Here is a 23459-nt window from a genome sequence, read left to right as displayed (position 1 = left end):
TGAAACGCTCTGTATTTAAGGTACTTTTGGCCCTCGGTGTGGCAGTTGGAGACACCTCTCTGTGAATAAAGTCGTTTTCTTGGCTGGTCTATGAAGTTTTATTTTCTGCATAGTTGTAAAAGAAAAACTGGGGAAGAAGCATCCAAAACAGTGCGGGTAATTTTTCCACAAATGACATTTTAGCGCCAAAACGAATCATTTCGAGGACTTGCAGTGTTGCAGTTCTTGTGGCCGACAGAGGGCGCTGTGCGTCTGGACACGAAGCAGAGCACCTGGGCGTTATCTCAACCTGCTCCATCGAGAACCAAATCCGACCGATTTCCACACACAGGCAGCTCCTCTGAAGTTTTTTTTTATTATTGAGGCTGCAGTAGTAGCTGTCTGACTCGCGTAAAGGGAGCAAAAAGACAAAAGTAGCTGATTTAAATTAAAAACAGCGCGCACAAAGAAGGACGCGCGGTGCGTGTAATGGGTTAACGGCGGAAGGCCTCGCCTCACCTTTCGTGCGCGTCAACGGGCTCGAAGTGGTGCCGCCGTCCAGCATCCGCACGGAGAGGCGCAGACAGCGACACGCGCATCCTCGCCTCCGTGTGACGCGCATCATCCAGTCGGTGTCTGCGCCGCGTCCAGGAAGAAAAAAACAAACAATCCACGACGGCAAGTGACCGGATTTAACAGCAGCAGCTCGAGGAACCATGAAGGACCGCATGCAAGAACTTCGACATGTAAGTTCCTGATCGATCGGCTCAGACGGAACAGGTTCAGAGCAACAGTTGATGTTTCATTACAGCCACACTGAAAAAATACGATCCATGTGCAGCTTTTACTCCTGTTCAGGTGAAAAAGAAAATCAGCCGAACTTTGGACTTGAGAGAGTTTTTGGTTTTCGTGGTCTTGTTATTTTGTCTCGGTTTGGAACCTGTGACACACCTGATCGACGTGTCCACACCGATTTATAAAAGGCGATCATATCCGGATCACCTTTACCCCACCGCACCGAGCACGTTTGTAAAGGCTCCGTGCACGTGCTGGTTTGGAGGGTGATGTTGGACTTATTTTGGCTGGTGCGCACCGACACCAAGTCCAAATCAATCGGTGTGGCCGTGTGTGTGTGCGCGCGTGCAACACATTCCGCTGCCTGCAGAACATCAGTCTGGTCTTTAATTCAAAATCTTCTACTCTTTGTGAAACTGCTGCGCGCAGACATCTATTTTTGGATTTAGTTAATAAACTGGTTCCACTATTGATGATATTTACAGATTAAGAAGATGAGCTCAGGCTCCCTCTTCACAGGAATGCAGATCTGTGTGTGTGTGTGTGGGGGGTGAACTGACCGTCGTGAAATCTGGGTAATTGGCAGTTAAGCCGAGAGAGAGAAGAGAAACAATTTATGGCTCCTCCGTTTTCAGTGAAGATGCAGCTATGAATTGGCCTCAAGGGAGACAACCCATATATATATGTGTGTGTGTGTATTGGCTTGTCATGCTCCCTCTCAATAATGATGGAAGGATGCAGTTTTTCATTTGAGGAAAATGGAGAAAATATGCAGCATTACAGAGAAAGCTTGACTGTAACTGATAAAAAAAAAACACACAAGCAGCTGTCAAAATTAAGGTACAGCCCAAATGATCACTTCCACTGTTCATTCGCTTGTGGGTTATTTTTGAGGTGTATTACAGTTTCCTAAATCACAAAGAGCTGTGCAAAGTGCTTATTTTCAGATAATCAGTGGTGGCGTGTCTAGGCTTATTTGTCTGGGTGGGCACTGATATGCAGAGGCGACATCATATTTGCTTATTTGATTAAAAACATAACATCCTGAGTGAGGCTAATGATGCATAAGTTGTCAGAGTGATAATTGGTAAAATGGTAAATGGACTGTATTTTATATCATGCTTTTCCATCTTGTAAAATTTAACTATGTTTTTTTAAGGTTGGTGGACTGGGTCACTGCGTGAATTTTTTTTATATATATCTCTCTGTGATTCAGCAGATGCATTTCAGCTGGAGGTTAAATATGCAAGCCTCGCAGTCACTTTTTATTATTATTTTATTTAAGTTACTGTGTTTGTGAAGTGTTGTGTGTTGCTCAACAAAGAAAAAAGAGAAACAAAACACTCAGTGCGAGTCTGAGCAAAACACAGAAGAAAGAGTGGACTTCTGCTGAGAGGATCTTCTTTCAGACACTGTTTGTCAGTGTGGCCGGGGACGGAGCTGTGAGTCGCCTGGTGTGAGGCGAGTGCTGAGAGCCCCTCACACCTGCAGAGAGAGACAGCAGCTGGCCGCCAGGAGAATAGCCACTCCCCACGTAGAGCGTAGAGTAGCCAGCGGACAAAACAGTGGGGTTGGAGCCTATCCAAGTGGTCATAGGGTGTGAGGCGGGGAACACCCTGGATAGGACGCCAGTCTGTCACAGGGCCACATATAGACAAACAAACATATTCACACCCGCACACACACCTACGGACATTTTAAAGTTTCCAATCCACCTAAACTGCATGTCTTTGGATGTGGGAGGAAGCTGGAACACCTGGAGAGAACCCATGCAAACATGGGGAGAACATGGAAAGGCCACAGGTGGGAATCGATCTCATGGCCTACTTGTTGTGAGGCAACATTGCTAACCACAAATCTACCATGCTGCCTCCCTAACTTCACCTGCTGCATAATTTTGAAAAATGAAAAAAAAAAAAAAGTGGGCAAACGATGACAGAACAAGGAGAGAGGAGGAGCTGAGACAGGATGGAGTGTAGATACAAAGGACTTGACAGATAAAAGAGAAATGGACGGCAACACAGACTCTCAGATCACCTATTCCACAGACCGCTCCTCAGAAGTCGAGGTTTTTTTCACCTCCAGAATCTGAGACACACAACATGGATGACAGTGGACTGAGCATGATCAGCTTCAGCTCCATTAGTGCCTGAAACGGGAGCTGTCAGAGCCAAGCCATAGTGGTGCAAGAGCGCTGAGTGGTAACGTTAGCAGCTTTATGGCCAACTTTTTTAGTCTGTAAAGATATGCAATTGCAGTAATTGCTTTTGAATCTACCACAGAAAATATTCAGCAAAACTCAAGGGTGAGAAGCCAAATCCACCCTCCACTCATAAAGGTAGGCGTGTCTGTGTATCTTTGTATGACAATTGGGCAGCACAGTCGTTTGAGGGCGGGCACTAAAGGGGTCAAATATGATGCATATGACGTAATTTCTCTACTTCCGGGGTACAAACCACGACATTTTCAATGGGGGTTTGGGCAGATTACACGCAAACAAAGTGAAAACGCAAAGAAAAAGTGATGATGCGGTGGAAAAGTGGACATGTGTTGCGGTTTGTGACCCGGAGCACAAATGTGTCAAGGCGGTTTTGCAGGTGAGAGAACGCAGCTACTCTGGTTAGCTGTGCAGGCTAAAACTTATTGACACAATGTCTCCCACGTCGTCACCTTTTCTTCTCCACCAGAAACCGAAAAAATACTTTAACGGCTGCTTCAGTGATTGCAGCTGAAAACAAAACAGTACACCATTTATCTGTGTGAAGTTATGCTGTATATACATTAAATGGAGGTCCCCATAAGTGGTCAAATCCCGCAATATCTTGGAGGGTTCAAACGAGACTACAGTCTCCTATTGACACTGTACTGTATAATGAATACTACGTCGCTAGGTTGCAGTAATGTCCTGACAAGTAAAATGGAGGCGCCAGAAGTCAGGAAATGCAGGAAAAATGCAAAAAGGTGAGTTACGGTATTTTTTAAGTTGCATATTTGTACATTAGGGACAAGTATGGGTTACAGTTATACTGCATGAGAATGAATTGTAATTAACTTACTAAATATTCCTTGAAAAATACATCCGGGTCTTCATTGACATAGACAACAAGGCTCTTCAGGTTGTACTCCGTCTGTTATGTTGACGTCATCGCACTGAAACATGGGTGACAAATAAAGACATCTGGTTGTGATGGTGGTGCACGGATTACAGCAGTCTGAAGATCAGTGGGTTTTAGGGCTGATATATGTAAAAAAAAAGAAAAAGAAAGAAGGCAGGAAAGAAAGCAGACATTAAATTGTGAAAATTATAGCTGCACTAGGTAGGTTTGAGAATTTACTAAGAGCATGCAAGGTTTTCAAACATCAACTTCCTCACTTCAGGCCTTCAACTTTCTGAGATTAAAAGAATACTTAAATTTAAACCAAACTGTTGTTGTTATTACTTGGTGAGTAGTACATGCACAACCACCCTGCTCAGAGTGTCGCTCTCATTGGACCAACATCTCTGCTATTTTAGCATTGTGGGATAGCTCGCGCCCACAGATTGAGCTCACCGGACTACTTTCGCGAAACTGCTCAGCGTGCCGCTCTCGTTGGAGCGACAACACACAGAATGTGTCTCTTCCCAGATAGATCTCTTTCAGTGCAGCTTCTTGTTCTGACTTTAACACGAAATTAACACCCAAGTCTTTCATTGCCAACTGTAAATGGTCATCAAAACATTCCAATCGTATCTTTCTGAACTCTTCCGCATCAAACTCCATCGTGTCAATGTTTACAATGCTCATAAACTTTTAAGTTTCTTAAATATTTATTATGGCCACTCTTAAAACTTCAGTTCACTTTATAATTTTATTACTGGTAAATTTTAGAATTGATTTAGATGAGATATTATCTCACAATTATCTGGAAACTACTTTTTTGCGCAGGAATTCATCAAACACATCAGCCGCGAGCGCGTACTAACACAGAATCACCAGAAACTGTGGAAAGTTCTTCGGCCATAACGAGAGCATCCACTTTTAGCTTATGACAAGCTAAAAGTGGACCATTTTGTTTTGGTTCTAGGACTGATACATTTCCTGTTCCTTTTTTGTGTAAATCAAGCACCATTCAACTTGCAAGAGTTGTTTTTTTTTTGGTATCGTGTGCTGCAGTGCATTCTTGTCATTGCAGATTTTATACCGTTGCAGATAGGGATGGGTATTGATAAGATTTTATCTATCGATTCCGCTTATCGATCCAATTCCTTATCGATTCCCTTTTTGATACCTCTTGTATTTTCTTTTTTGTGTACTAAAAGTAAGCTTTACAGGTTTTCTATGTCAGCTGGTCAAAGAGCTTTTTCTTATCGTGAACCCGCTCTGTGGAACGGTCTTCCTGCGACCGTGAGGCAGTCAGAGTCCGTGGACATTTTTAAGTCAAGACTTAAAGCCTATTTTTAATTTTCTTTCTTATGAATAGTTTTTATTTTTTCTGCTTTATTCTTTTACTTCTGTTTTTAATTGTGTACTTGAATTTTATTTAGTTATTTATTTTAATTTTTTATGTTGAACTGTTCTATGTGAGGTGCCTTGAGACAGCTTTTGTTGTGATTTGGCGCGTTATAAGCCAATTAAATTGAAATTGAATTGAAATTGAACAACATTTTATTGAGTCTTAAAGTAAATAAATATGAAATTGGTTGCTGGATCCTTAAACTTTGGACATAATAAACTCTACATGGTGGATCCTTGATCTCTGGACATAAATAGAAATAAACAAAATCTGTAGTTATTGTCAAAAGCATTTCCTTTTAGACATTATTGGCATGAATGTCTTTCCACACATCTGAGCTGAGCGCTTGCAGCTGGCTGTGCTGCAGGTCAGGATGTAATTTATAAAGAATGCAGCACGTCTCATTTTGGGAGGAAAAAAAACTTTTAGTCGATTGTAGTTTCTTGTCTGTATTACAGCGTTTGTAAGCGGTGTCATTTTATTCAAAGCAGCAATTCATTTTGAAGTTATTAATTCTGATAGGACTCTGTCTCGGCAGAGAGCCACGCAGCGTTTGGAGCTGTGACAACAGAATGGAGGACAATTCTCGTTGCTTGACTGCAACAAGACAAGAGTCCCAGTTACTGACATTAATCCACACAAAAGTGACTCATGATATTTTAATGGCTTTGAGAGGTGTTAAGAAGCGGACTTGCTGTTTCTGAAGAGCAGGGAATCAAAGAACCATGAGCCAGTGGATCGAAGCATTGTTTCATTGGTTCACGCTTCAAAGTGGTGTCGCGCTGCAGAAACGGTTGATTACAAACCTGCTGCAGAGTCTGTAATCAATGTAGAGGAATGATTGTTTTCCCAACAAACACCCTCAAAAACAACGGCCGCTCTGAAGGACCGATAAGGGAATCGTTACACTAAAGGGCTGTTGATATCGGTGGATCGAATAATTTCTTAACGGGACTCGAAATGACCGGTTCTCGATACCCAACCCTAGTTGCAGTTACACCACACAATGAAATTCTTACTCTGTTTATTCTCCCTAGAAAATATGCATGTAGAAAGTTCACATCAGATGATTTAAAAAAAACCCCACATTTAAACAAAACCATTTTGATCGCAACCCTCTGCAGAACTGCGATCTAAAGCGGCGTATTACAATGTATATCAGTGTGCTTCAGCATGCACTTAAGTTATGCAAAACTTAACCATAATTTATTAGACGTATGCCACTGTTTTTCATACAGTCGGCATACGCTGGCTAAATCGTCAAGGTGTGACAGGGGTGTTAGGTTCATTGTGTTAATACAGTGTGTTAGAATGAAAGAAAAACTGTCACAGAGATGAGGTGCTGAAAAAAATCACACCAAACAAGGAAAAGGAAGCAGTTATGACGGTAATGACAAACATAGTCAAAAACGGCCAATTGTACCCTGGACTCCAGAGGGTTAAGGTGATATCTAGATGGGGCAAGACCATAAGGCATCTCCTCTCCCCCCCCCCCCGTTCAAATTGCATAGAACACTGTCATCTACTGGATGGGAGTGTGAATAGCGACCAACGTGTGCTCGTTGGTCACTTTTCGTTGTACTGAATCACACTTCACAAACATAATTTTCAGTTTTGCAAATGCCTTTTACAACTAAAAGAAAAAGGAAATATATGAGTCACAATTTGCTAATGTGATACATTATACGTGACAGGAGGGGTGAATTCTCAAACCTGGGGAAGAACATTGTGTTGAAGTTTTTTTAGATGCAAATATAACCAACTTCCTTAACAAATGTGGTTCAAGTCACTGACAGTCATTTTTGGGATGTCAAGCACAGGAGAAACTAACTGAAACGTTTGGAGGGCAAAGTGGGCTGTAATATGACACATGTGAATCAATTGTCAAAACTGACTGTCTAACTTGGGCGAATATCGGTCATTTTGGGCAGCTGACACATGACAGCCCACCTGGAGTTTGCCAAAAGGCACCTGAAGGATTCTCAGACAATGAAAAACAAAATTCTCTGGTCTGATGAGACAAAGATTGAACTCTTTGCTGTGAAAGCCTGGAATCATGTTTGGAGGAAACCAGGCACCATCCCTACAGCAAAGCGTGGTGGTGGCAGCATCATGCTGTGGGGATGTTTTTCAGTGGTAGGAACTGGGAGACTAGTCAGGATTGAGGGAAAGATGAATGCAGGAATGTACAGAGACATCCTGGATGAAAACCTGCTCCAGAGCGCTCTTGACCTCAGACTGGGCAACAGTTCATCTTTCAGCAGGACAATGACCCTAAGCACACAACCAAGATATCAAAGGAGTGGCTTCAGGACAACTCTGTGAGTGTCCTCTAGTGGCCCAACCAGAGCCCAGAGCTGAATCCAATCCAACATCTCTGGAGAGATTTGAAAATGGCTGTGCACCAGCGCTCCCCATCCAACCTGATGGAGCTTGAGAGGTGCTGCAATGAGAAATGGGCAAAACCACCCAAAGATAGGTGCACCAAGCTTGTGGTATCATATTCAAGAAGACCTGAGGCTGTAATTGCTGCCAACGTTGCATCAACAAAGTATTGAGCAAAGGGTTTGAATACTTATGTACATGTGATTTCTTAGTTTTTTTTTATTGTTAATCAATTTGCAGAAATTACAAAATTACTTGTTTCATGGTGTCAATATGGGGTGTTGCGAGAATTTTGAGGGGAAAAAATTAATTTACTCCATTTTGGAATAAGACTGTAACATAACAAAATGTGGAAAAAGTGAAGCGCTGTGAATATTTTCTGGATGCCCTATACGTCATGAGTTAAAGGAAAAGATAACCCACTGATAATTTATGATTGGGTTGGTAGATTATGATATTGGGAGCCCATTTGAAAAGGTGTAGGCATGTGCGATCATTTACCATACCAACCATTTATGTTAACGCTAAGAGCATTTTTGTATGGCTGGTCTAAAGCCATCAACAGGCAGCCATACCGGCTGCTATAACAGCGGTGTGTGACGTCACATAGGCACAGAGGTTCACAACTCTGCCAGTGTCACCCTTCAGTATAGAAGGGGCAAAACACGCAAGTGGCAATCAACATCCCGGATCGATATCTGGTTCCGATACCAACATAATTCGCGGATCGGAGAGAAACCACGTCTGTGAAACCTCTCCAGTGCTGCCTGCTGTCTGCTCTGTTTATTGCTGAACGGCAGGAGAGGAGGAGGAGGGAGGTTTCTGCACTGAAGGCGAGCTGTTTCTCCCGTGCACCACACGAGAGATGAGTTTTAAGATGAGGGAGAAAGCGAGGGAGAGAGAGAGGGCAAGGGAGAGAGAGGGAGACAGGACTTTTACATCAGTGTGTGTTCGGCATCTGTAGCTTTTCAGTGCTCACACTGTGTCACAGCAGTGCCGCAAGTGATCCGGGTTTTTTTTCTGATTGGTTAAAATTGTGTCAATGGCGGCATTTATGAAATCATCGAATTCTGCTTAAATGCAGACTTTCGAGGCGGATATTTCAGTTGTAAGAGCTCTTTCTTTTCATTGATACACATCAATCACTAGTTTATAGCACAGTCTATCTTCCCAGCTGTATTTTATCAGTGTTTTTTTTTTTTCCTTTAAGTACCTGGGGTCATGGGGGTTTCGGGTCTGTCAACTTCAGACCCCCTCACCTAGGTGACCCAACTAGGAGTGATCAGTTCTGGTCTGTGTGCAAGTCGCATTAGCCCACTGCTTGTCCTGCATGATCCACAGCCATCTTAATGTCTCCTCTGCAGCTTCTGAGGCCTCACTGATGGCTTTCCTTTTGTGTGCAAGGGGTGAGATGCTTAGGTGTATAGTGATCTTTCTGCAAAGCCCCTGCTTCCAACTTCAATGGGTTTACACTATGCATGCCACTCCATTACATATATGCCGGGGGGGGGGCTCTTGATGACTGAACAGCAACTTCAGGGTTTGATTGCAGGCAGCTTGCTTGGTGAAGTTTTAAAGTTATTTGACTTAGTGACATAATGTGCCTGGAAAAATTGGACTGAACTTCAAACTGACATGCAGTGCGTTTGGTCCACAAAACATCATGTCAAGCCAGAACCTTCCAGTGCCATTATCATATCATATAGTTTTTATTTATGTCCAGAAATCTCAGATCTACCATGTACAAATTCAATTTGTTTTTAATTTATGTCCAGAGATCAAGGATTCATTGACCAATTTCATATTTATTTACTTTAAGTATCAATAAAATGTTGTTGACATAGAAAACCTGTAAAGCCTACTTTTAGTACACAGAAAATTCACAGAAAATATTGATAAGGAAATCGATACAGAATCGGACCAATAAGCAGAATCGGTAATGGCATTGTTATGGATAAAATCTTATCAATACCCATCCCTAGGTGTGGTGGTGGGGGGTGTGAGCATTGGTTTGGTTCAGAAAGTCAAAGTGATATCGAGTCCAAACCTCACATGTGGTCATGAACTGTGGATAGTCACTGAAAGAATGAGATTATGGTTGCAAGTAGTAGAAATGAGTTTTCTTATAGGATAGCCAGAGTCTCCCTTAGCAACAGGACGAGGAGCTCAGAGGAGGACCGCTCATGCTGAAAGGAGCCAGCTGTCAGTACTGCCATCTGATTAGGTTACCTCCTGGGGCCTCATTTGTAAAACTTTGTGTTGATTCATGACTAAACCTGTATTCATCGATGAGAAGATGTGCAAATGCGTTATTTTCCAGAGCTATAAAGAGTTGTGCACACATGACCCTCCTTCATGAATCTCATGTCATCATGACATTGTACTCGACTTCCATCTGTAGTCATGCATGGGTGTAGACACACTTAAATAATCATCTGCATGTACAATTTCTCTAACTGGCATTCCAAAGCTGTACGTGTTTCTTCACTTGGGCTGCCACAAATGATTATTTTGATAATCGACTAGTCACCAATTAGTTTTGCGGTTAGTCAACTAATCTGATTATGGGTGATTCTTAGACTACGGGAACTTATTATGTCCTTTGATCATATTGTATGAAAAACAGAAAAAAGGGGAAATTTCACACTTTTATAGTTATCTTTACAATGAAAGTGTGTTAAGAAATTTGTTCTAGTAGTCTATGATGACTTTTTCACCTTTTCTTCAGCATCATTATATGCAAATATTGCCGTTTTGTGCTTGTCCCACACCCAGACTTTTGATCTTCAATGATAAAAATGAATGGTAAAGAAACATTTTTTCTAATGTTTTAAAATATCTCTGAATAAAATATCAGTAAAATAATCAAAACATAATTGGGGTATTCAGTGTCATACAACTGTTGTGATTTTTTTAAACAAAATGTAGTTGTAATTTCCACCACAACACTGTAATGTCCCTTTAAACAGTTTGTATGAAAGATTGTTTGGGTAGTTCCTATGGAGATAAACAGTGACATCAGAGCACATGTATATAGCGCCAAATCACAACAAACAGTTTCCCCAAGGCGCTTTATATTGTAAGGCAATGGTGTGGTGGAAATTACATTTACAAGGCTAATAGAGCCCGTAGTTAAAGAATCACCCTTATACGTAAGTTGTGCCTTATCGCACCAGCATGCAGCTGCTTTTATATCACCATCATGAGCGTCAAGCTTGAAGTGTTTAAGGTATGTGCTAACTAAAAATAAAGACAAGATGATATTTGATTCAACTTTTACTTGGTAACAAAGTCATTCATTGAAGAGGAACATATATATTTTTAGCACTGTAATGTAGCGTTATAAAACATTAGCGTTATCACATTTCCTATTCAAACATGACATCGCTGTTATAACGTTACAGCAAACACATTTTACAGCAAATACAAAAACAGCAAGCATCATTTTGTTAATAATAATTGGCCTTGAATTACAGCCTGCCACATTTAGGTGGTGGGTCAGAGCACGGTTTGAAAAAATAAATGGACGGGCTTTTAATCAAGGAAATACAGTACACATTTTCCTCGAATAGGTGAGTGTCGGTGCTGGGTTTAATTTCATACCCCTATTACTGGGCATGCCCAGACTGCTCTGTCAGGTATATGTGAGGGGTTTTTAATGGAAATGCTTTGCGATAGGACAGGTCCGATGTGAGCAAAAATCCATTATATAAAATCCGGTATAAACTGTGTTTATTACATGGAAAACCATACAAACTCTGATAAGACTGAAATGAGTATCCGTACCAGATACTCATTTGAAATGAGTATCTGTATATATTTATATATATATATTTATATAGCGCTTTTCTACCTGCTTCAGACGCTCAAAGCACTTTACACATCAATGCCTCACATTCACCCCGATGTCAGGCTGCTGCCATGCAAGGTGCCCACTACACACCGGGAGCAACTAGGGGATTAAGGACCTTGGCCAAGGGGGCTTAGTGATTTTCCGGTCACGCTGGGATTTGAACTGAGAATCCTCTGGTTTCAAGCCCAACACTTAACCACTAGACCACCACCTCCCCTCAGTGCTCTCATATGCTTTGCATGTAATTTTTCTTATTGTGTCTGCTGTCATAGTAGCATTCCATCAGTTCCATGCTGTCAGATCTTGTTCATGCACATCTTGTTCCAGTAGCCCATTTCTCATGAGTGTGTCCTGGTTCCTCAACAATTGATGCAGACCTTGTTAATCTGCGCAACGTCCGAGCTGGTATGGCTTTATTTATTTATTTGTCTCTCGCTCATGATTTGAGGTAGGCTGGGGGAGTTGCATGGGGGTGTCTAGCCAGGGGACCCTTACTGGTTTGAACCCGTGACCTGTTGTTCCAAAGGCAGCATTTCTACCACTACACTGTCCAGCTGCATTCCGATGCACTGTATACAACCCCTGGCAAAAATTATGGAATCGCCGGCCTCAGAGGATGTTCATTCAGTTGTTTAATTTTGTAAAAAAAAAAAACAGATCACAGAAATGACACAAAACTAAAGTCATTTCAAATGGCAACTTTCTGGCTTTAAGAAACACTATAAGAAATCAAGAAAAAAAAATTGTGGCAGTCAGTAACGGTTACTTTTTTAGACCAAGCAGAGGGAAAAAATATGGACTCACTCAATTCTGAGGAATAAATTATGGAATCACCCTGTACACTTTCCTCCCCAAAACTAACACCTGCATCAAATCAGATCTGCTCGTTAGTCTGCATCTAAAAAGGAGTGATCACACCTTGGAGAGCTGTTGCACCAAGTGGACTGACATGAATCAAGGCTTCAACACGAGAGATGTCAATTGAAACAGGAGAGGATTATCAAACTCTTAAAAGAGAGTAAATCATCACGCAATGTTGCAAAAGATGTTGGTTGTTCACAGTCAGCTGTGTCTAAACTCTGGACCAAATACAAACAACATGGGAAGATTGTTAAAGGCAAACATACTGGTAGACCAAGGAAGACATCAAAGCGTCAAGACAGAAAACTTAAAGCAATATGTCTCAAAAATCAAAAATGCACAACAAAACAAATGAGGAACGAATGGGAGGAAACTGGAGTCAACGTCTGTGACCGAACTGTAAGAAACCGCCTAAAGGAAATGGGATTTACATACAGAAAAGCTAAACGAAAGCCATCATTAACACCTAAACAGAAAAAACAAGGTTACAATGGGCTAAGGAAAAGCAATCGTGGACTGTGGATGACTGGATGAAAGTCATATTCAGTGATGAATCTCGAATCTGCATTGGGCAAGGTGATGATGCTGGAACTTTTGTTTGGTGCCGTTCCAATGAGATTTATAAAGATGACTGCCTGAAGAGAACATGTAAATTTCCACAGTCATTGATGATATGGGGCTGCATGTCAGGTAAAGGCACTGGGGAGATGGCTGTCATTACATCATCAATAAATCACAAGTTTACGTTGATATTTTGGACACTTTTCTTATCCCATCAATTGAATGGATGTTTAGGGATGATGAAATCATTTTTCAACATGATAATGCATCTTGCCATAGAGCAAAAACTGTGAAAACATTCCTTGCAAAAAGACACATAGGGTCAATGTCATGGCCTGCAAATAGTCCGGATCTTAATCCAATTGAAAATCTTTGGTGGAAGTTGAAGAAAACGGTCCATGACAAGGCTCCAACCTGCAAAGCTGATCTGGCAACAGCAATCAGAGAAAGTTGGAGCCAGATTGATGAAGAGTAATGTTTGTCACTCATTAAGTCCATGGCTCAGAGACTGCAAGCTGTTATAAAAGCCAGAGGTGGTGCAACAAAATACTAGTGATGTGTTGGAGTGTTCTTTTGTTTTTCATGATTCCATAATTTTTTCCTCAGAATTGAGTGATTCCATATTTTTTTCCCTCTGCTTGGTCTAAAAAAGTAACCGTTACTGACTGCCACAATTTTTTTTCTTGATTTCTTATAGTGTTTCTTAAAGCCAGAAAGTTGCCATTTGAAATGACTTTAGTTTTGTGTCATGTCTGTGATCTGCTTTTTTTCTACAAAATTAAACAACTGAATGAACATCCTCTGAGGCCGGTGATTCCATAATTACTGCCAGGGGTTGTGTGTGTGTGTGTGTGTGTGTGTGTGTATATATATATATATATATATATATATATATATATATATATGTGTGTGTATATATGTGTATGTATATATATGTGTGTATATATATCAATCAATCAATCAATTTTATTTATATAGCGCCAAATCACAACAAACAGTTGCCCCAAGGCGCTTTATATTGTAAGGCAAGGCCATACAATAATTACGTAAAAACCCCAACGGTCAAAATGATCCCCTGTGAGCAAGCACTTGGCGACAGTGGGAAGGAAAAACTCCCTTTTAACAGGAAGAAACCTCCAGCAGAACCAGGCTCAGGGAGGGGCAGTCTTCTGCTGGGACTGGTTGGGGCTGAGGGAGAGAACCAGGAAAAAGACATGCTATGCAGGGGAGCAGAGATCAATCACTAATGATTAAATGCAGAGTGGTGCATACAGAGCAAAAAGAGAAAGAAACACTCAGTGCATCATGGGAACCCCCCAGCAGTCTAAGTCTATAGCAGCATAACTAAGGGATGGTTCAGGGTCACCTGATCCAGCCCTAACTATAAGCTTTAGCAAAAAGGAAAGTTTTAAGCCTAATCTTAAAAGTAGAGAGGGTGTCTGTCTCCCTGATCTGAATTGGGAGCTGGTTCCACAGGAGAGGAGCCTGAAAGCTGAAGGCTCTGCCTCCCATTCTACTCTTACAAACCCTAGGAACTACAAGTAAGGCTGCAGTCTGAGAGCGAAGCGCTCTATTGGGGTGATATGGTACTATGAGGTCCCTAAGATAAGATGGGACCTGATTATGCAAAACCTTATAAGTAAGAAGAAGAATTTTAAATTCTATTCTAGAATTAACAGGAAGCCAATGAAGAGAGGCCAATATGGGTGAGATATGCTCTCTCCTTCTAGTCCCCGTTAGTACTCTAGCTGCAGCATTTTGAATTAACTGAAGGCTTTTCAGGGAACTTTTAGGACAACCTGATAATAATGAATTACAATAGTCCAGCCTAGAGGAAATAAATGCATGAATTAGTTTTTCAGCATCACTCTGAGACAAGACCTTTCTAATTTTAGAGATATTGCGTAAATGCAAAAAAGCAGTCCTACATATTTGTTTAATATGCGCTTTGAATGACATATCCTGATCAAAAATGACTCCAAGATTTCTCACAGTATTACTAGAGGTCAGGGTAATGCCATCCAGAGTGAGGATCTGGTTAGACACCATGTTTCTAAGATTTGTGGGGCCAAGTACAATAACTTCAGTTTTATCTGAGTTTAAAAGCAGGAAACTCAGCTATATACATACGAGGTCTCTTAGATAATAAACCGACCCTTTTATTTTTTATTTTTTTAACTATATGGATTTGAATGACATGCGATTACACCAATCATGCTTGAACCCTCGTGCGCATGCGTGAGTTTTTTCACGCGTGTCGGTGACGTCATTTCCCTGTGGGCAGGCCTTGAGTGAGATGTGGTCCCGCCCTCTCGGCTGAATTCCTTTGTTTCACACGCTGCTCGAGACGGCGCGCGTTGCTTTATCCAAATTTTTTCTGGACCTGTGAGGAATATCCGAGTGGACACTATTCGAGAAATTAAGCTGGTTTTCTGTGAAAAGTTTAACGGCTGATGAGAGATTATGGGGTGTTTCTGTCGGTGTAAGGACTTCCCACGGAGCGGGACGTCCTGCAGCGCTTCCAGGCGCTGTCGTCGGCCTGTTTTGAGCTGAAAACATCCTAATTTAAGGCTTAATTCACCCAGGACATCGTGAGAGAACAGAGAAGATTCAGAAGAGGCCGGCATGAGGAATTTATGTGGACATTCCACTGTTTAAGGACATTTTTTTAATGAAAGACGTACGCGCAAATTCGCCGAGTCGTTTCCGTGACGACTCGGCAAATCTGTGTGCGCCGCGACAGGAAAAACACCTCCGTGTTGAAAACCATTTGTAGAATTCAGGCGGCTTTTAATGGCTTTCAACAAGTGAGTAACTGAGAAATTGTTTAACAGCTTGGGCATGTTCCAACTTGCCCGTTAAGATTTCCAACGGAGGTGTTTTTCCTGCCGCGACCCCCCGCGGTCGGGTCCAGCCCGACATGCGACTCTGCCCGCACGTTCTTTCATTACAAAATGACCGTTAACAATGGAATGTCCGAATAAACTCCTCATGCCGACTTCTTCTGAAAGTTCTCTGTTCTCTGACGACTTACTGCGTCAACAGAGCCTGAAATGTGGAAGTTTTCAACTTGAAACGGCGAGACGCTGCCGCCTCGAAGCGCAGATCACCGTCAGGCGCCATGGACCGTCCTTAAAGCGACACTACCAGACCAAAATCTCTCATCAGCCGTTAAAATTTTTATCGAAAACCAGCTGAATTTATTGAATGGTGTCCACTCAGTTGTGCCTTACAGTTTTGAAAAAATTTTTATCAAACAAAGCAACAGTCTCTGAGCCATTCCTAAACAATGAAAAAAATCGACGAGCGGATGGACGACTCCTCACTCAAAGACTGCCCACAGGCGAATGACGTAACCGACAGGCGTGAAAAAACTCTCGCATGCCCACGAGGGTTCAAGCATGTCTGATGTAATCACACGTGATTCAAATCCATATGGTTTTTGAAAAAAATAATAAGGTCGGATACTTTTCTAATAGACCTCGTATATACATATACATATATCTACATATATGTAGATATATGTATATACACACACACACATTCAGAATTCACGGCAAAAAGTATTCACAGTGCTTCACTTTTCCCCCTTTTTCTTATGTTACAGCCTTATTCCAAAATGGACTGAATTAATTTTTTTCCCTCAAAATCTCAAAATTCTACTCACAACACTGCATAATGACAACATGAAGAATATTTTTTTTTAATTTTTGCAAATTTATAAAAAATAAAACAAAAAAAAACATCACATGTATTCACACCCTTTGCTCAATACTTTGTTGATGCACCTTTGGCAGCAATTACAGCCACAATTCCTCATGAATATGATGCCACAAGCTTGGTGCATCTGTCTTTGGGCAGTTTTGCCCATTCCTCTTTGCAGCACCTCTCATGCTCCATCAGGATGGGGAGCATCCGTGCACAGCCATTTTCAGATCTTTCCAAATATGTTCAGTTGGATTCAGGTCTGGGCTCTGGCTGGGCCACTCAAGGACATTCACAGAGTTGTCCTGAAGCCACTCCTTTGATATTTTGGCTGTGTACTGTCATTGTCCTGCTGAAAGATGAACCATTGCCACAGTTTGAGGTCAAGAGCGCTCTGGAGAAGGTTGTCATCCAGGATGTCTCTGTACATTGCTGCATTCATCTTTCCCTCAATCCTGACTAGTCTCCCAGTTCCTACCAGTGAAAAACATCCCCACAGCATGATGCTGCCACCACCATGCTTCACTGTAGGGATGGTCTCTGGTTTCCTCCAAACATGACCCCTAGTATTCACACCAAAGAGTTCACTCTTTGTCTCATCGGAGCAGAGAATTTTGTTTCTCATGGTCTGAGAGTCCTTCAGGTGTCTTTTGGCAAACTCCAGGTGGGCTGCCATGTGCCTTTTACTAAGGAGTGGCTTCTGTCTGGCCACTCTACCATACAGGCCTGAATGGTGGATTGCTGCATAGATGGTTGTCCTTCTGGAAGGTTCTCCTCTCTCCACAGAGGAATTTTGGAGCTCTTACAGAGTGACCATCAAGTTCTTGGTCACAAATGGGCAAAAGAAAATGCTAATACAATACACATTAAGCAGCATAACTCCAGCATTAAAAAGCTGGGTTACACATGAACACCATCCACTATAATTTATGAATGCATTTAAATGAAATGAATATAAGCAGTATTATGCAAATAAATGTATCGATATCATTATCTATGTCGGCTATTGGACATCCAATGTATCAGAACAAATTTTGAGAAACAATATGGAGAAAGCAAACAAACAAACTGAGGTATTAAAATTCCTTCATATACTGATTTCTGATTAATCATGTCATCAACATTAAAGAAATAAGGAGCAGCGATCAAAGACCAAAGGTAGAATCAGGAGGTAATAACACGTTTGGTAATTGTCCAATTAATTTTGATCCTTCAAAAGTTTTAGCATGCTGTGACTGACATAAACCTTATCATGGTCTAAATCTTGTCTTAAGCTTTGTCATCCCTTTCTCCTGCCTTTATTCTGGCTGGAAGTGGGGGGTGGATTCTTGTTTCCCGTTAAATAAATGAAATCATTCAGGCACGACATAAAAAATAAATTGAAGTAATTTATTGAATTTAATATTTTCACTTTGCCTGGGAGCAAAATAGCAATGATGCTTTGAATAGGTTTCCCTTCATGTGTCTTCACATATGTCTTCCTAGAACATGCTGCAGGTGCCTGTGTGTGTGTTTGCAGGAAACTGAGTTGTGTAAGGGTGCACATAAAGCTGCTTTATGAGCTCAGGACCTGCCTGTGGGCTCTGCTGGTCATTATTTCTATGCCTGAAGCTGCCAGTCTCAGTGAAAAGGAAAGTGGTACAGCTCGACCCCTCCTCTTCCCATCACTCTCGTTGGCCTGGGTTTGACTGATCTCACAGATAATATGCCTGAAAGCTAAGAGGAAATACACTGTTCGTTTTATTACAGATATCGTGCTTGGAGACTATCTGTCATCCAGATGTAATTGTTTACCATTTTGTCTTTTTATTTATTTATTTATTTTTATGAATGCTCCACCTGTAGCAGGCCAATTTGGCCTCCATATCTTCTCAGTTTTTCTGACATTTTATCAGTTGCCTCCTGTCTCATTTGATTGACTTTATTGCAATCTGCTCACAACTCTTTCTTTTTATTCATCCTCTCAGTATTTGTAAATTCCTGCATTGGTGCTCTTAGGTTTTATTCCCTGGGATATGCAGGTGGGATGGGCCACACGCATAAGCTGCCTTGGGAGCATGACACAATAGCAGCAGAGATTATTGGAAAAGTGGCTGAGCTGCTGCCAGCCTGGACACAGTTGCAGCAGACATCAGTACTCCCATTCAAGCTTTCATATTCTGTATCAAATACAACAAATCAACCACCACATATAAAGTGCACCCAGTGCAAAAACATAAGTAACAGTGGATACAGAAATAAAAACAACAGTTATCCAATAAATAATGCATGTTACTCACTAAAGCCCCAAAAATTCCATGCTGAATCAGTTTAGATTGTGTTATGATTCCTGTCTGTGTCTGTCCTTGTCCTCTGTCTCCCTTTCTGGTGACCTTTCTTGGGTTTGGTTCTCTGTGTTGTAACTTCTGCTTTCTCTTAAACTTCCTTTTTAATTTTGGTGGTCACAGTTTCCTTGTATGTTTTACTACCTTTTTTGCTGTGGCTCAGCCCAGCTGTTTCCCATAAATTTTTAGCCTCACCTGTCCCCAATTTGTGTGATGACCTCCCAGTGTATTTATACCCCTGTGTTGCTCTCAGGCCTTGCCTGAATGTTGTGCTTTTTCCCCTCAGTCTTCAGCAGCACTCCCTCAGTCTTGAGCAGTGCACCTCAGCCTTCAGTGGTGCCCACAGCTCAACTCAACTTTATTTATAGAGAGCACTTTCGAACAGCCAAAACTGAAACAAAGTGCTGTACATGAGGGTCATAAAAACAACAAAGCAATCCAACAACAATAAAAACAACAACAAACAAGCAAAACATCTAAACAGAGTGAAGTCTTATATTGTGTTAAAAGCCAGTGAATAAAGTGGGTTTTAAAATTGGTTTTAAAACAGACAGTGAAGGGGCCTGCCTAATGTGCAAAGGTAGATCATTCCAAATTTTTGGAGTGGCAACAGAAAATGCTCAATCCCCTCTGAGCGTTCGCTTGGACCTCGGTACCTCAAGAAGCATCTGATCAGCTGACCGGAGGCACCGTGTAGGGGTGTAGCGGTGAAGTAGCTCAGAGAGGTAGGGCAGGGCAAGGCCATTTAAAGATTTATAAACAAATAAAAGAATCTAAACCCTAAAGTGCACAGGCAGCCAGTGGAGGGAGGGCAGATCGGTGTAATGTGCTCCCTCTCTCGTACTCCAGTTAGCAGATGAGCGGCAGCGTTCTGAACTAACTGGAGACGTGCAATGGAGGACTGGCTAACTCCAAAATAAATTGCATTACAGTAAATCAGCCGAAAGGTAATGAAGGCAATGGATTACGTTTAAAAGTGCTGATGTGCGAGAAAAGGCTTCCTGCCTAAGGTGAAAGAAACTAGACCTAACTACTACACTAATTTCGCAATCCAATTTAAAATCGCTGTCCATCTTAAAACCCAAATTAGTAACAGTACTCTTCGCATAAGCTGCCAGTGGACCAAAATCAACAGGGGAGGGTACACAGGAGCTGCTAGGTCCAAACACAATCACCTCTGTTTTCTTATCATTAAAATTTAGGAAATTTAGGGCCATCCAGGCCTTAATATCCTCAGGAAATGACAGCAGTGGTTTGAGAGAAAACGCATCACTTTTCCTCAGGGGGACATATATCTGGCTGTCATCAGCATAACAGTGTAAAGCGACACCATATTTTCTGAGGATAGATCCTAAGGGAAACATATACAGAGAGAAAAGCAAGGGTCCTAAAATTGATCCCTGTGGGACCCTGTGTAAGAGTGGAGCGGAGGAGGATTCACACACCCCAAGACCAATGCTCATAGTCCTGTCTGCTAAGTAGGACCAGAACCATCCAGGGCACTACTACCAATGCCCACTAGCTGCTGCAAACAATTTAACAAAATACTGTGGTCTACAGTAACAAAGATAGCGGTCAATACAAGAACAACATAGTTGGCACTATCATTTGCCATTAAAATGTCATTAAAATAATTTTAAAAGGGCAGTTTCTGTGCTATGCAACATTTTAAAACCAGACTGAAAAACCTCCATGATGTTGTATTCAAGGAAAGTTTTTAGCTGTGCATAGACAATTTTATCCAGAATTTTAGAGACAAATGGCAGCTTGGAGATGGACCTGATATTCTCTAAAATGGTGCTTTCAAGGCCAGGCTTCTTCAGCAAAGGTTGTATTACTGTGTGTTTGAACCTTACAGGGACAACACCAGAGGACAGGCTGCTTTTTATAATAGTCAGAACTAGGGCTACAGCTATCGATTATTTTAGTAATCGAGTATTCTGCCGATTATTCTGGCGATTAATAGGATAAAAAGTACTTTTGCATTTTTAAAGAACATCAATAGTCCAGGGCTCTCCCTAAGCAATGGCACAATGTCGCTGTGCCAAAGTCTTGACATTTTGCAGAAATGGTGATGGGATGTGGCTTTCTGTTCTGTTTTTTCCCCCCAATTTGTAAAATTTAGCCATTTTGAGTTTTTCATTATTATTATTATTAAAGGCTGGTGGACTGGGTCCCTACATGATTTTTTTTATCCCTCTTTCTCAATTTTTTTTTTAAAGTTACCGTATTTGTGAAGCATTGTGTGTTGCCCCAAAAAAGCGAAAATTAAAAAGCAAAACACTCAAAAAACAAAAACAAACAAACAAAAAAAAAACAAAGACAGCAGCCGACTTCGACTGTGGGTACCCAGCTGTCAGGTCAATAGAAGGTTTTCATGTGACGTATCGGTCACATCATTTTGTGTCCCGCGGCCATTCTGGATTACGACGCGGTGGCCGCTGTGATACGCTACGTGCATTTGGCGAACAATTGCAGAAGCTTCAACGTCAGTGTGAAGAAGCCTCAGGGCACCGTGGCGCTGAGAGAGATCCGCCGCTAACAGAAATCCACTGTTACCAGAATTTTATCTTATTTTATTCGGCAATAAAATTATATAAGAATACATAAAAATACCGCTGAGGATAACACAAGAATGCTTCCAATACGGATGCTTATTTACATTGTGGTCCTCGAGCACCGAGCTGCTGATCCGCACCGCAAGCTCTCCTTCTAGTGCCTGGTGAGAGAAATCGCTCAGGACTTCAAGACGACCTCCGCTTTCAGAGCTCCGCTGTGATGCTCTGCAGGAGGCCGGCGAGGCTGACCTGGTCGGCAGCTTCCTAGTTCACAATATCGCAGTGTGACACTGTCGGCCAGTTCGTTACATTAACACTAAACTCACTATCTGGTACAAGATACGGATCCACTGAACCAGCTGCTACACATCTATCACGATAAATAGCTTTATCTCGAGGATTTAAAGCATCGTAATAACCGTACAATCTCTCCGTTTTTCTATCATGCGCCAGCCTCCTTGTAATCCAGAATGGAGACGGCACCTGTCCTGCAGCAAATTGGTCACGTGATTGAAAACCCTCTATAGTCACTCACCACATCGAGCAGACAGTGTGTTTTTTAAAAATAGACAAACACACTGCTTCACTTTAAATGCATAGTAAGTCTACTTCAGATGATCAGTGTGGACCCTCTTTCTCTTAAAAAGCTTTATTTTACTCTGTGTCACATTGGAAAGCGGTAGCTTTAAGGGCTAAATTATTAGCTGTTACACGGCCTGAGCGCATGCTCTAGTCTTCTTCTGTAGTGTTTCTGGGGACATTACAGCGTCACACACAGGCCTGGCATATGTACTACAATATTAAACGAAGCTTTGAGGCACAGAATTTGCCTTGATCATTTTTTGTAATGGAATTATTCGAGTAATTGTTTCAGCTCTAGTCAGAACTGATTGCTCTGAAGTAGAGAAAAAGTTTTTAAAGAAGTGGGGAGGGAGTGCAAAAAAGGAACGACACAAAACTGAAACTAACAAAAGAAAATCAAAGCGAACTTTGACCTTGACACTTCAAATGAAATCAAAACGAAACATTCACGATGACGTGACTGACAGCGGGTATGAGACCAAGTGCAGCCGCCCTGTCCTCATGTCCGCAGCACCGGCAGGTGTGGGGTTTGGTTATCTTCACAACAATGTGTGCACGCATGCAGGCCATCCAGAAACGGCTGGAATGTGTGTAAATAGTTCCAATAGTTGATAAAACGTTGTTGCTGCAGTTTCTCTATGAAAACGTTGCTTTTCATCCCACACATAGACGAGTCGCATTCAGCTTGTCGGAGCTTTAGTTATTGATCCGTTCAGATATCGTCAACGTTCGTGCAACACGTCGGACTTGGGAGGTTGGACGAAGTTGAACGACAGTCAAACGGAACGCTGATGTTACGGGAACTACGCAAATGATGAGGAACCATCAACACAGAAAGCAAAATGGAATACGAATGAATTGAGGTTGTTGCTGGGATTCGTTCATATACTATTTCAGGAGTTTGAAAATTCTGATAAAGAGCCAGTTACAGGAACGAAGCTGGATGACGGTTAAATGATGTCAACGTAAGTCCAGATTTCTTATTTCGTTTTGGCTTCGGTGTTCTTTGTTACCGTGTGGCCAGGCTTTAAAGAGGCATAAGTATAAAAAGTAAAGGTAAGAAAGGTATAAGTGACCAAAAATAGCTGCATTGCACATTGTGAAAGTGTCCATTAAAAATTCAGAAAATTGGGTGGCTTGAGGGGGCGTCCATCCGAAAAGCATCCCACTGGCGACAGCTTTCTGCCCCATGCGCGCCCATCATGCATGGCTGGAGTGGCTGTGGAAGGCTGGGTGTGAGGATATGTGTCCACCAGAAATGTCCTCCAGATTTGAGTATGTGGATGCTCTCTTTTTTCAGAATCATTAATCAAAATTAATGACATTTGTAATAAAGAAAATTTAAATTATGAGGCACATAGA

General features: G+C 41.7%; 1 protein-coding gene across 1 annotated transcript in view; it reads left to right on the top strand.

Annotated features, from left to right (window-relative positions):
- The first annotated feature begins 575 nt into the window (after window positions 1–575).
- Window positions 576–23459, top strand: part of stx1a (syntaxin 1A (brain)) — a 436006-nt gene continuing 413122 nt past the window's right edge. Inside the window, exon 1 of the mRNA XM_034168312.1 lies at window positions 576–725. Within this exon, the coding sequence (XP_034024203.1) occupies window positions 696–725 (30 nt within the window). The 5' untranslated portion in view covers window positions 576–695. The remainder of the gene's footprint in view (window positions 726–23459) is intronic.

The sequence above is a fragment of the Thalassophryne amazonica genome, chromosome 4, assembly GCF_902500255.1.
Source record: "Thalassophryne amazonica chromosome 4, fThaAma1.1, whole genome shotgun sequence".
Classification (NCBI taxonomy): Eukaryota; Metazoa; Chordata; class Actinopteri; order Batrachoidiformes; family Batrachoididae; genus Thalassophryne; species Thalassophryne amazonica.
The sequence above is the reverse complement of the archived record's forward strand: the minus strand, read 5'-3'. Positions and strand labels throughout refer to the sequence as shown.